The sequence below is a fragment of the Trachurus japonicus genome, chromosome 16, assembly GCF_045865225.1.
Source record: "Trachurus japonicus isolate A0001 chromosome 16, Traja_1.0".
In the NCBI taxonomy this organism is placed as follows: Eukaryota; Metazoa; Chordata; class Actinopteri; order Carangiformes; family Carangidae; genus Trachurus; species Trachurus japonicus.
The window spans coordinates 2192680-2207176 of NC_140922.1; the positions used below are offsets into that span (position 1 = coordinate 2192680).

General features: G+C 44.2%; 1 protein-coding gene and 1 long non-coding RNA gene across 2 annotated transcripts in view; one reads left to right on the top strand and one right to left on the bottom strand.

Moving 5' to 3' along the window:
* LOC146971400 (uncharacterized) overlaps positions 1–10639 on the top strand; it is a 204266-nt gene extending 193627 nt beyond the window's left edge. Inside the window, exon 3 of the long non-coding RNA XR_015037950.1 lies at positions 10107–10639. This is a non-coding gene — a long non-coding RNA (uncharacterized LOC146971400). The remainder of the gene's footprint in view (positions 1–10106) is intronic.
* LOC146971404 (olfactory receptor 52K1-like) lies at positions 8014–8973 on the bottom strand. Its single transcript, XM_085803227.1, has one exon. It carries the CDS (start codon positions 8956–8958, stop codon positions 8014–8016), a length of 945 nt encoding a protein of 314 aa, XP_085659353.1. The 5' UTR covers positions 8959–8973.
* Positions 10640–14497: the final 3858 nt, after the last annotated feature.

Below are 14497 nucleotides of genomic sequence, written 5' to 3' on the forward strand. Positions count from 1 at the left end.
GGTCCTGTCACACATGCCAGCTTGTGGGGAAGCCTAACCAGCCTGTACCCCCTGCTCCTCTGCAGCCAATTCCCGTGCTGGGGGGAGCCTTTTGAGCGTGTGTTGCTAGATTGTGTGGGACCGTTGCCCAAAACCAAGTCGGGTCAGCAGTATTTATTAACTATTATGTGTGCTGCTACGCGCTACCCCGAGGCCATCCCGTTACGCACGATAAAAACTAAACCCATCATCAAAGCTCTCACAAAGTTTTTTTCCACATTTGGGTTGCCAAAAGTTGTACAAACTGACCAGGGCTCAAACTTTATGTCCAAGGTTTTTCGTCAGGTTATGAATGAGTTAAACATTAAGCATGTGAAATCGAGTCCTTACCATCCAGAAAGCCAAGGCGCACTTGAGAGGTTCCATCAGACGTTAAAGTCGATGCTGAAGAAGGCTTGCCTGGAGTCCAACAAGGATTGGGATGAAACTCTTCCTCTCTTGTTGTTCGCTGTGCGAGAGACTTCACAGGAATCTCTGGGTTTTAGTCCGTGCGATTTGGTGTTTGGTCATACCGTCCGTGGTCCTCTCCGGCTTCTCAAAGAGAAGTGGCTGTCGGAGAAGCCTAGTCCCGAGTATAACGTCCTTGATTATGTCAGTTCTTTTCGTGAGCGTCTCCAAAATGTTTGTCAGTTGGCTCAGAACAGCCTAGCAAAAGTCCAAGGTAAGATGAAACAGCGATATGATAAAAAGTCTGCGCTCCGTGTGTTTCAGCCGGGTGAAAAAGTGCTGGTGCTGCTCCCGCTACCGGGCTCCAGCTTGCACGCCCGATTTTCCGGTCCCTATGAAGTAGAACAGAAACTCAGTGACACTAATTATGTGATAAAAACCTCTGATCGTAAAAGAAAGTCCCGTGTGTGCCATATTAATATGTTGAAGAAGTATGTTACCAGGGAAGGTTCCTCGACACTGCCCCCTGCTGCTCCGGTGGTCTGTGTGCGTCCTGCTGTTCCTGCCGGTCCTCCACCGCTGTACCGACCAGCTGATGACGGGTTAGTAGAAAAAAGCGGCTCCACGCCAGCGGTTCGGCTGCCGAACACTGAGGTCTTAAATGACCTGGAGTCATTCTTGTCCCATTTGTGTCCTGCCGCTCGGGCAGATATCATTCAGTTGATTCACGATAATCTGTCCCTTTTCTCTGATTATCCCCGTCAAACTTCTGTATTACACCATGATATTGACGTGGAGGGACATCGGCCCATTAAGCAGCACGCATACCGACTGAACCCTACAAAACGAGCTCTGATGCAGCAGGAGGTAAGTTATTTGGTTGCGCATGGTTTAGCTGTTTCCAGTACCAGTCCCTGGAGCTCACCTTGTGTCCTCGTCCCGAAGCCTGATAACACCGCTCGTTTCTGCACTGACTACCGCAAAGTTAACTCCGTCACTAAACCTGACTCCTTTCCGTTACCCCGGATGGAGGATTGTATTGACCGTGTAGGATCTGCCCAGTTTGTCACCAAGTTGGACCTGTTAAAAGGTTACTGGCAGGTGCCTCTCACTCCGCGCGCCTCCGAGATCTCCGCCTTCGTTACACCGGACAGTTTCCTCCAGTACACGGTGATGCCGTTCGGGTTGAGAAACGCTCCCGCTACATTCCAGCGTCTCATGCACACCGTGTTGGCTGGGGTTGCAAACTGCGAGGTTTATCTGGATGATGTGGTTGCGTTTTCCTCTTCTTGGTCCGGTCACCTTCGAATTCTCTCCGTCATTTTCCGTCGTCTCCGTGAGGCCTCCCTTACTCTCAACCTCGCAAAATGTGAGTTTGGGAAAGGGACGGTGACATATCTCGGTAAACAGGTGGGACAGGGGCAAGTGCGTCCTGTAGATGCGAAAATTCAGGCTGTTATTGATTTTCCTGCACCACAGTCCAAAAAAGCTTTGCGCCGCTTTCTTGGCCTGTGTGGTTATTATCGGGCATTTTGCAAAAACTTTTCAGATGTGGTGGCTCCGCTTACCGCCCTCGTTAGTCCCCTTAAACCATTTGTGTGGTCCGACGCTTGTCAAGTCGCGTTTGAGTCCGCGAAGGCTCTATTGTGTTGTGCGCCTGTTTTGTCTGCGCCCGTGTTCACACGGCCTTTTCAGCTGGAGGTGGACGCCAGCGCGTGCGGCGCTGGGGCTGTTCTCCTCCAGGAAGACGAGAGTGGGGTTGAGCATCCGGTTTGCTATTTCTCAAAGAAATTTAATAAACATCAAGTAAACTACAGCACCATCGAAAAAGAAGCCCTCGCGCTGTTGCTGGCACTGCAGCATTTTGAAGTTTACATCGGTTCCAGTGCTCATCCGGTCGTTGTGTTTACCGACCACAACCCTCTTGTTTTTCTGTCCCAGATGCGCAACGCTAATCACCGTATCATGCGGTGGTCCCTTCTCGTACAAGATTTCAATCTTGAAATCTGTTACAAAAAGGGGTCTGATAATGTTATAGCAGATGCTTTTTCTAGAGCCCCAGAGTGAGCTGGGAGTTAGACATCCGTAGGAGTGGATGCCTAACTCTTGGGGGTGTGGGGTGTTACGACTGCCGTCGTTTGGCCTGGGTGATTATAAGGGTGCATATGTATTTCTGCCGTCGCTGGCTTGGTGTGTATTGGTGTGTAGTGGGTATGTGTGTAGGTGTGCCTGCGTGTGTGTTTGTCTTTGCAGCTCCTTAGTCGGGTGGCCAGACTCCTCCCCCTCCGGTCCCGATTGGTGCTTTTGAGCTGGCTGAGGATTGGTGCGGCGCTTCTGAGCTGGCGGGTGATTGGTGCGGCATCTGAGAGCGGGCCTGGGTCCTGGCATAAAAACCCCGAGTGGCAGTCGGCAGCTGGGCCAGAGCGAGGCAGACCACGCGTTCCTCCCCCTCACCCAACCAGCCACCTTTAGTTTTTGTTGTGTTCTCCCGTAGGGGTGGACTGCCATTTGAGTTATCCAGTTTTCTCCTGTTTTTGGTTAAGTCAGGGAGGTCAGCCTGTGTTCTGTTGTTTTTGGTTTCCTTTGCAGGTTAGTTTGTCCCTCTGAGTTAGATCCTCTTTTGTTTGTTATTTTGGCCTAGGTCCACCCCGAAGTTACTGAGCACTGTCATTATTTAATTATCGTTTAATCTGTACCAATAAATATTGGTTTATTTACTTCTGGCTCTGTGGCTGCTTGAGTTTTGGGGAGAGAATGTCACGTTTTCATGTTGCTCCTCAGATACCCCTAGCTGGGGCGTAACAGCTGTTAAAAACACAGACATACTCAGCCATAGTTTTATGTTGATTGTTGAATTAATATGTTGTCGAAGTTTTGTAGTGCAATATGTGGCAAAGCTGTTATAAACACAGAGATACTCAGCGGGGACAGCTCTCCATTCCGACACCCCTCCATTTCGACACCCCGCTGTTCCGAAATACCCCCACTTCGAAACACCGCTGTTCCGACACAGTCCCCCCCCCGCAGCTGTCCAATGTCGAAGGTGCTGAACCGCGTGATGTTGTTTACATTCTGCTTTGTGGCTTGTCTGTGAAACGTGTGCTGCTCAGGGACTGGGCAGATCTGTCCCACTTGCTTTCTCCCCGACTCCGTTGTTGGAGATCTCCCACACAGTAAAAGGAATACACTTTTTTTCTCCCCCCCTGCGCCGCTCGAGCGCGGCTGAACCCAGCTTGAGCTCACAGGGGCGCGAGGCTGCTGCAGCCGCCGCTCGTGCTGACAGCTGACTGAGGGAGATGCTTTGGTTGGGCTTAGGCAATGAAGAAAGGAGTTGGTTAAGTTTAGTAAAAAGACCAGGTAGAGGCTAGACAGGCTAAGCATAATGAACATTATGTCATTAACATGGCCGTAGCTACCATTGAGGACACCGAGGTCATGACCTCGGTATTTTTTTCGGCCTAATGAATGAAATTTAAAAAAAAAAGTGCGGTGAAAGTATTAGGGAGGACAGATGGAAGGTGACTCAGTGACTCCTCTCTTGTCCAAACAACAATTCCGGTAGGCCTATAATGCTATTGTTTATTGACGCCCTCACGTACGCTGGTGTTTGTTTACTGGTCGCCTGAAAAAAGGCGATTCATTCGGAAAGAGCGAGTGATACAGCGCGTCGCGGAGGCTACTGAGTGAGTCGGTTGGCTCTAGATAAACTGTTCTTTCCAACCAGTTATTACACTGTAAAAGTTTCGTACATACAGTACGTGCACTTGAACCGTTGTATTATTTAGGGACGGGTCCTCATGTATGCGGAGAAAACAGCTGTTTAATAGCGTCAATTCAGCGCCGTTTACTGTCTGTGTCCTGCACTATGCACTAGTTGAGCTACAGTAAGTGGGGGAGAGCAGAGACCTCTTTCCTGCAGATACTATACTGAGGGGGCATCTACTGCACTGTCCATTCTTCCATCAACATTATGTGAAAAGCACAGTGACACGATACATTTTATGTTTACAGACAGGGGCGTCACTAAGTTTTAAGGACAGGGGGGGCTTAGCCCCCAGGAGATGCCAAAGATGTGAGCATATGTGGTGCACGAGCACAAAATTTCACAAACAGCAAAGACTGTGAAATTGTTTCTAAAAGAATTTGGACAGATTTAACAAAGAGCATATGGTGTAAAATCTTTAGGCAACCATTAGTTTTATTTCAGTCTTTTTTATTTATTTATTTAAAGAAAGCTAAGACCTGTGAGATTACTACAGACATGTCTGGAGTACAGTAGAAAATGTAAATTTTTCATCTCTGCCTAGTAAAAAACAAAACAAAACTAAACATTAGAGTAAAATCTACCTTTGAATCATGGGATATCAGGCAAATGAATAAGTAATGTGTAGGCTAACTGTGTAAAAGTAGATGCTAAAAAAAATGAACTTGAGCAATTTTGCAGCTGTTTTACAGTAGGCTATTATCAGAGATGTCCAGGTGGAATTTGACCTTTGGAAAACTAATTATATTTCACTAATAGCCTGTGTCATAATATTCACTCCATCCAAATACAACTGTTTTTGGCTCATTTTGATTTCACCTAGACCTCTTCATATTTTCCCATTCAAAGAAGACCATACAACTGAAATGAAGTTTGACACCAACATTTTACAAATAAAAAATATGCATAGAAATGTGAAAGACTACATAGTTAAACAACGTGAATAACCAATTATAACACAAAACAAAATTTGCTTCAAAAAGGAGCAGTCAGATGTATGTTTGTGCTAACTATAAGGAAAAGCAAACAAACTTCCTGGGCCTGTTTCAAAGTGAGGAACACAGCTGACTCTCCAGAAGGAAGTCACCCCAAAGATAGTAGGCTATAGCTATGGTAAAAAAGAGTGCACACTTCACCCTAGAAACCTGTTCATCTTTATGTTAACAACCAGGACCTTCACATTGCATTTCAGACTTTTTTTTCGAGCTGGAATTAAACTTTATAATATAATATTTTTGCTACTCTGTGGCTGCTACGAGTGTGAGGAGCTAGTCTCCTGTTTGTAATAGGTGGTGTGTTCTCATCAGAATTCAGTGAAGTTGGGTCTTCTCTGGATGATCACTAGTGATGATAATATCATAAAAATGGGATTAATCTAATATGATGTGTGTAGTTTTTATCTGTCAAAGTGCACCAGATTGAAGCCTTTTAATATAAAATTGCCCCAAATTTCTGACAGCCGCACCCCCCCCCCCCCCCCGCACACCACGACTAAATGACCTCGGTATTTCAAAAATCCTGGCTACGGCCCTGGTCATTAATATGAAGTATTTGCTTGTTTTGCAGTTAATTATGCACATGATCCGTTTGACCCCAAAAAGGAAAAAAGGATCAATGCGCACTGCGCACTGGGGGTTTCCCCCAATAGCCTTTTCGGAGTAGCGGGGTCTTATAGAAAACCCCGCTATTACGATGAATGGAAGTCTATTGTCGGAAAGGCGGGGCTTCGGAAAGGCGGGGTGTAACCATACTCAGCCTATCATTTTTCCATTCTCATATAATCAGGGGTTAATTTGAGCCGGATCCTGCCGGAACAAGATCCGGCACCTCTTAATTTTGGCCTCCCTGTGTTCCGGTACTTATTTGGGCAGATCCGGTACCTCTCGTAAAAAAATATAAAAATATATATATAATATGTATATATTAATTTACAGAACAAATCCCCATAAATCCATGTTGTTTATTAAGATTTAAAGTAATTTGAAAGAGTCGGAGATCTGTTGAAGTTGACGCACTGACCGGGCCGTAGATTTACCGCGCTGTGCACTGCTGCACTCGTCCTTTCCTCTCTCCCCCCTCTCTGTCTGTTTCTGTGTGTGTGCGTGTACTTGCGTGTGTGTGTGCGTGTGTGTGCGTGCGTGCCAATAACGGCGAAAGAGCGTTGCGGAGATAAATGAACGGAACGATATTGCCGAAAAATTTATTCGTGGCGGACGTAATTTATTTGAAACTGTGGGCAACACTGGCCGGAGCAACAGGCGGGACCCTGGCATCAGCCCGCTGACAGCAGGGAGATTCAGAAGAAGAGGAGAGGCAGTGAGCGGAGAGTAGTGTGGGATGTCCAGCGACAGGTCAGGGATGAGATGCACAACTGTTTGGACAGCAGCTCGGTTCAAGGTGAAGCAGACTTATTACCCCTGGTTTCTTATGGAAAATTCAGGTTTTGCTGCACAACTGAGCTGAGCATACTGTCTATTAATAGGTCGCCGTGCAAGTCTTTGAATAATAGGAAGATTTGTGTGATTTTTTACAAGCTCTTTTTTTTTTTTTTTTTTTTTACAAGTTAGACCTGTTGAGAAAATTCCTGACTGTAAAGCACCGCCTGTGGTGATGTGGGCATTTGCCTGTGCATAAAATAATTCAAGTAAACGTCATAACATGGATAGCCTATTATTTGAAATTGAGGCTTGTGCCCCACAGCATGGCATGTCCGCAGCCCCCCCCCCCCGACGTGCGCCGCATACGTTCCGGGACCTCTGCCCGTCTCGTCATCCCCGAGCTGTCATGTGTACTTTGCGTTCCGGCACCTTATGATTTACAAATTAAGCACTGCATATAATTCTGAGAAAAGTCTGAACAATAATAGTATTCGGTCCGATTAATAAGATTTGACGAGCGACCAGACATACTTAATATGTAATTTGTAATGTACCCCAACCAGGAAGAACGCAAGCAGAGCAGTAGCAGGACACAGAGAGAAGAGGAGACTCCAGAGCATAGACTGTAAAAGAGTCACAACACACTTTAGAAAGAAAGTTTTTGGAAATAAATAGTTTTTTAAAAGACCGACAACTGCACCCGCAGCTGGTCGCAGGGTTTCATGTCTGATATAGTGTAAGGATATAGTGAGCAGCCCCGAGTGATATGTAAACACAGGAAGCCACATGTGTACCAACGTGAGCTAAGGGAGCACCAGTTGCTAACGGCTAGGCTACTGGTAGCTCTATGAGTTCTCAACTGTCCGGACTCAGTTGAATCCCGGACCGTCACGACTTGAAATTTTTTTTTTGTGTGTTTTATGTATTAACATTTATAGCAACTGTATGTCATTTTATATACATTTCAATTGTTCAATTGTCAAAAATGGTAGAAATACAAGCTAAATGTGAGAAAAGTGAGAGAGAGTGAGAAATATATCACTGATAAAACTGGAAATGAGATTTTACATTTGGCAGCCCATAATTAAATGCCACTTTAGAAATATGATATCATCCTGCTAATATCTTAGACAGGCAGAACATGCAATCTCCACCTGCCCTGATAGTCTGTGGTTGTGCTGAAATGGATCAGTGACTTATTTAATGGCTTGCTATGTCTCTGCTCCCTGCATTACCATAATTGTGAATGTCATTTGAATGTAAATATAATCCTTTGAAGTCACATTTTGCTTTAAACATTTATTGAGGCCACATATTTACAAAGTACAGTATTAAAGCTATGATAGTATTTGATCGACTGTGGAAAGTGGATTTGATTCATCAATTCACTCTTAACTTTTTATATGACTTAGTTGAATCATTTACCAATAAGCAAACAATGATCGCTCACTTGATGGCAAACAGGCGTTTGGACTGAAACATTTCAGAAAAGAATTTCCGTATCTCTTTGGACTGCATGCCGTAGATTATGGGGTTGAGACATCCAGGCACAATAACAAATAGAATGGAAGAAAGTTTTCTGTAGTCTGAGTACTGAGGGAAACGATGTAAAGCTATGATAATAAACCCACTAAAAAACATGATCAGATACAAAATAAGATGAGTGCTGCAAGTCTTTAATGCTTTACTGTTCAGAGACTTGTTCTTACTAGTTAGACAGACCACAGTTATCTTAGTATAAGTGAGAACCATGCTGCCTATAGAGGCTGTTAAAAAGACCACAGTGTAAGTGAGGCCATAGACATTATTAATAAACACACTCTCACAGGAGAGTTTGAAAAGAGAAGCATTGTCACAGTAAGGATTCTTAATCAGAGTCCTGCATCGGTTCAGTCTTATGGTCAGACCCAGCAGAATCCCGACCAGAACGAAGGCCACTCCCCAGGCAGAAACTGTCAGCTTGATCACCATCTTGTTGGTCATTATGGAGGCATAACGCAGGGGATTGCAGATGGCCACATATCTGTCAAAAGCCATAATCATAAGCACAGTGTGAGCGGTGGCACCAATGAAATGTGATGTAAAAGCCTGGACCACACATTCATAGTAAGTGATGAAACGTTCAGAAGGAAGACGCAGCATGTCTGCAAGCACACGAGGCAGAATACGAGTGCTGCCAATGATGTCACTGACAGACAGGTTGCAAAAAAGCAGATACATGGGCTGGTGAAGGTTCTTGTCAATGAAAATAACTACTAAAATGCTCACATTTGCAACCATTATAAACAAGTAGGAGAAAAGAAGGAAGAAAAATGCTGTGTAGAAGGACTCCTCTAAGACAACCAACCCCTCCAGCTGGAGAATTGGGCTGTTTAGGGTGTAGTTTTCCATGAACCTGAAGGAACAGAACAATGAATATAACTGATAATGTCTTTGTAATCTCAGGTTTGATCTCAGAAACAATTGAAGCTGCAGAAATGTACGTTATTTAGGTAGGCATAGGGTAATTAAGTAATTTCATGAAAACCGTTGCCTGCAAATCAGTTACACATCATCAAAGTGTCTCTTCTTTCTTTTCTTCACTTACTTGTGTCTCCCCTGTCACACCTGCATCTGTCATGGTGTCCTCTGTAAGAAGCTTTTATAGATATGATTCTATCATGGGGGAAATTAGTTCTCATTGCTTCAGACAAATATGTGATGCAACATGAAATAATCATGATGTTCCAATTGAAATGCAAAGTTGCAACAGTAATCCTCGCTTTTCCAAACAGCATTCTTTTTAAAACTAGATTTCTGTCCATTTTGCCATGATTAACTATCACAGTGGACACACACGGGATGGGGGGGTGGGGGGTGGGGGGGGGGTTGGTAATGACCAAGGAGGAGGAGGCCAGGTCACAACAGGTCACAAAAGGCAAAGATCACTGCCATTGCTCCGCCACCAGGTGATGCACAGAGGTTAAAGGGAAAAAAACCCCATCAGTGACTGGATTAGCTGATCGGACCCATCAATGTGTTCACTCGCAGGCACTTTCAAGTTTTTTGAACAATAAACACCCTCTCTCAGGCAACCCAGCTGAAGTTGAACAATCCTCAATTTGTCCCCAAGCAGCACTCTCACATAGATAGATCCACTCTATTGATCCAGAACCATCTAGAGGCTTTCTCAACAGTGACAATTATATGAATCTATGTGCTATCCTGGAAAAAGTGTGTGACCACTTAGTCGAGTTGCCTGTTTACGGTAAACTGAAGCTGACGCTGAGCCGTCAAAAATGTAATCCCGGGCTAGATCGCATTGTGTGTGTTTACCTTTTGATGTTCCGGAACATGCGCTTCAACTGGGAGCAGCAAAGTCTGGTAGCTCTGAGTTTTTGAGTTTTTACTCAACATTTGCTTTATTTTTGTTGTGTTTTTTGTTATCTACTGATGGATGCTTCTCTGGGGAGAAGAGATTCTTCAGAGATGAGCTTCTTTCATTGAAAATGGACAGATCTGGAGGACACCACCATCCTGTCCTCAGATGATCTGAAGAGGTGCTTTTGTGGTGGTTGTTGTGCTGCTGCTGCTGCTGGTGCAAAGTTAAAGGCTTGGAGGTGGAGATGTCCTATCAGTCCTTTCTGAGGTCAGTCATCATTGGAAATATCAACTCTCTGCCCAACAAGAGTGATGAAGAGCTGGAGATATTGGTGAAGACTCAGAAAGTAGACATTTATTTTATTTTTTCGAATCATAACAACACTTGTGTACATCCCACCTAATGGCAACTGCTTAAGTTCCATCTGAAGTTCTCCATGAAGTTGTTGCTAGGATACAGACTAAACATCCTGAGGCACTAGAGCACTGAAGAAGGAGGAGGCAATTCTAGACGGCCTGGATCATCCACTTCATGGCACCTTGACTGACCAGGAAAGTAGCGGTGGTGGACGGCTTCTCTCTCCTTGCTGCAAGATGGAGGAATATAGTAGTGGGGCAGATAAGCAAAATGATTTGGCCCCTCCACCAATGATCCTGATCCACCCAGCTGCCTCTTCACCATCGGTCCTGCTCCACCCGGCGGCCCTGCTCCACCCGGCGGTTCCTGCTCCATCCGGCGGTTCCTGCTCCATCCGGCGGTTCCTGCTCCATCCGGCGGTTCCTGTTCCACCCGGCGGTTCCTGCTCCACCCGGCGGTTCCTGCTCCATCCGGCGGCCCTGCTCCATCCGGCGACCCTGCTCCATCTCTCTTTCTTTTTTGTGTCATTGTCGTGTGAGCTACTACACTAATATGAATTTCCCTCCTCGGGATGAATAAAGTATTCTCTACTCTACTCTACTCTACCTTCACAATGAGATATTTACATAAGAGAGATAATAAGCTATATTGCTTATTATATATATCATAACATCATAGCTGAGCCTTATTGAATGACACCCTGCATTGAATAGTCATAGTTTCATCTATCTGGATGGGTAGCAAACTACACTAGAAAAAGATAGCATTTCCTGAAGAAAATGTGTGTGAATGCTGAAAGCAGCTGAACGCTATTGCTGAAGCAATGCTGAATGAGCTGAAGAAATTGTTGAATCAATGCTAAATTAATTGACGAAACTGCTAAAGCAATGTTGAAAAGACTAATGCTAGAGTAGAGTAGAGTTGAGGAATACTTTATTCATCCCTAGGAGGGAAAAAGCTGAAACATATAACTTGTACCTATGAGATGAATGCCTTTTTAAAGGTAAAAAGCAGTAGAAATGCTAAAGGGAGAAGAAAACATTGAAATCCTGCATGTTTAAATGTAATGGTTAAATAGTTGAAATCTGCAGCTAACCTGACAGGAAGGAAAACTGATGAACCAGCACTAACATAGCCGAAGCAATGGCTGAGAATATATTTGAAAGTAGAAGATGTGAGACTTTGTATGAAATGGCTGGAAATTACTTGAATTGTTGAAGAAAAGTTTGAAAAATTCCTGAATTAAGAAAAAAGTTAATGCCTACTGAAATACATTGTAAACTGACAGCAGAAGAACATTGTTGAAGAATATAGATCGAGCATTAGCCGAGGAGTAGAACATGTAAACAGCGGGTTTAATGGTGTGAAATGGTTGAGAAGAGCCTCAGTAGTTTAGGATAAGTATAAAACAATGTGTTCAACATGACCAAAATGGGGAAATGTGTATTTTCAGTTTAAATTGCTTAAAAACAAAATTAACAGCAACGAGTCCATTACAACTACAACAGGAAGATAGAGAGGTACATACAAAACAGTCTGACCTGACAACTGTAGGAAATGTGTGTGTTAGACGTGTGTGTCTGTTTGTGTATGAGTGTAGGATTTGTGTGTGGTTAGTGTGTGTCCATTCGTGTGTCTGATTGTTGTGTGTGCATGTGTGTCTGTTTGTGTGTAATTGTGTATGTGTTTGGTAAGTGTGTGTGTGTGTATGTTTGTTGAGTGTGTGTGTGTGTGTGTGTGTGTGTGTGTGTGTGTAGTAGTTAGTGTGTGTCCATTTGTGTGTGTGTGTGTTGGATGTGTGTGTGTGTGTGTGTGTGTGTGTGTGAGTCTGACGGTCTCTCTGTCTGCGTGTACATGTGCAGAAAGCCACAGAACTCCTCTCTCCCTAATGATCTGATTGATTGGCAGCCTGCCCTCAGAAGTTACCATGGCGACTACCATGCTTACATTTTACTGTGTGGAACAGTGTTGTGTTTGTGTGTTTGTCTGTTTGTGTATGTGTGCATGTGTGACTGTGTGTGAGTGTCTGTGTGTGTCTGTCTGTGTGAGTGTGATGCCTGTGTTTGTGCGTGGACATCCTCTGTCAGTCTGGTTTATCATGTGTGTGTGTGGGGCTGTGTTTAAAAACATCTTAACGAGCGGCCAGGCTGCACCTGACCTGTTCTATTTATAGACTTTGATAACGAGCTGGCCCCAACAGCTGGCCACTGCACACAGAGCAGAGCAGAGAGATTTGAGCTCTGTGCAGCTTCCGAAAACAGCCCAGAAAAAGAGAACCGTACCTCTTATCAGAATGTGGTCATGACTACTGGGGCAAGGAGACCTTCCTGAGCACATTGATGTGCATTAAATGTTTGTAGGGCAAAAACTTTTCTCAGGGTCGCAAGGTAGAAAAGGGGGGCATTTCTGTTTTTCTAAAAAAAATCAGCTCCTACTTTTATATTGAAGTGGATGAGCCACTGGAGCGGGTCTAGCTGCACAATGAGGCTCACTGAGACAATTCTGTAAGTCTGTCTGCTGTTTTGAGCACATTAAATGAGACACGACAAGTGTGGCTACAAACCAGTGAGGAAATCATGTGTCTAGAGTTTAATTTGTGGCCGTGCTGGCAATTTATCCAGAAAAAATCCTGAATGTTTTTTCGATCCCTCTCACTCTAGCGATGATGTCACTCACTCTAAGCCCTGCTCGTTAGACGCAACACACACCCATTATAAAGCTGGATTTTGTCAAAAAACTTAATGATTTTAAAGCGGCCAAATATCAGAAACTGTTGAAGATATCAATAAGCTGAGTCATAGAGGAATACTTAAAAAGTTTGTCTACAGCTCAGAATTTGAATGAAGTCTCTAGCTGAAAGTATGTGGACACTTTAAAGGCTGAAAGAAGTAAGAAGATTTGAAGAGTGGGGCGGAGTTTGGCTCGGTTGGTGGAGCGCCCGCCCCATGTGTTGGGGCTGTGGTCCTCGCTGCGGGCGGCCCCGGTTCGGGTCCCGCGTCGGACGGCCCTGTCCTGCATGTCATTCCCCCCATCTCTGCCTCCCATTTCCTGTCACACTCTCAACTGTCCTATCGAATGAAGGCATGAAAAGCCAAAAAATATAAAAAAATAAAAATAAAAAAAAAAGAAGATTTGAAGAGTTTCAAGACTGTTCCAATGCATTCTCTATGGGGAAAAAAAATCAGAAATAGTTGAATATTGCAAAAAGTATGAATAGTTGAAAAGAGAAAAGACATAGCATACCTGTCCCGAAAAGGCTGAACACTTGATATTTGAATTGTTGAAATAGCACAAAGTATGAAGGACTAGTTAAATGCTGAAGAAAGGCAGAAAATGGCCGAACCGAATAACAATAGTGTAGAAAAAGCATTTCCAAGAATGGAAATGGTGTGAATGCTGAAAGCAGCTGAACGCTGTTGCAGAATTAGCAAATAGTACAAGCAGTGATCACCATACAAATGTTTGACCGAGGTAGGAATCGAACCCACAACCTCATGGTCAATAGACTTTCACTCTGCCTCAAAGCCACAGTATACACGCAGTTACAGAGACTGTTGTCTGTTGATGAGCTGCACTCTGTCTCACTCTGAAGTTAACGAGCCCAAAGCTGCACCTGTTGGAAACACACTGTGTCAACACCAAGAAAGCTTGAGAGTCAAGCTTGAATGACTTAGAATGAAAATTTCTGTGAATTTCAGGCTGAGAGCAGCAGTTTCAACATGAAGCAAGTTATCAGAAGTCAACAGAGGACGACTGGGAAAATAATTCACTATTGTTGTTGAGGCAAGACTTGAACTAGGAATCGAACCCACAACCTCATGATCACTAAACCTTTACTCTGCCGCTTCGCCACAGAGAGCACAGACATAAGCATGTTGCCATTGTAATGTGATGATGTGCTGCAAATGGTGGCAGTAGCAATTAACGCGTCTCTTAACGAACACCTGTAACCAATTGAGGGTGGGGGAGGGGAGCAGAATTCAACATCACATAACAAGATTGCTCAGCCTGGATTCGAACTAGTGACCTTGGGGTTGGCAAGCGGCCACCTTACCAACTGGACTACAGACAGAGTTGAGAAGAAGAGAGGTTGAGACTTTGATGAATGTGAGATTTTTCAATGATGCTTTAAAAAAAAACAGAAAATAGTATAAATGAGCCACAACAAGTAAGTAGAGGACTTTTTTGTGACCTGTGACTATTTTTTGGTGA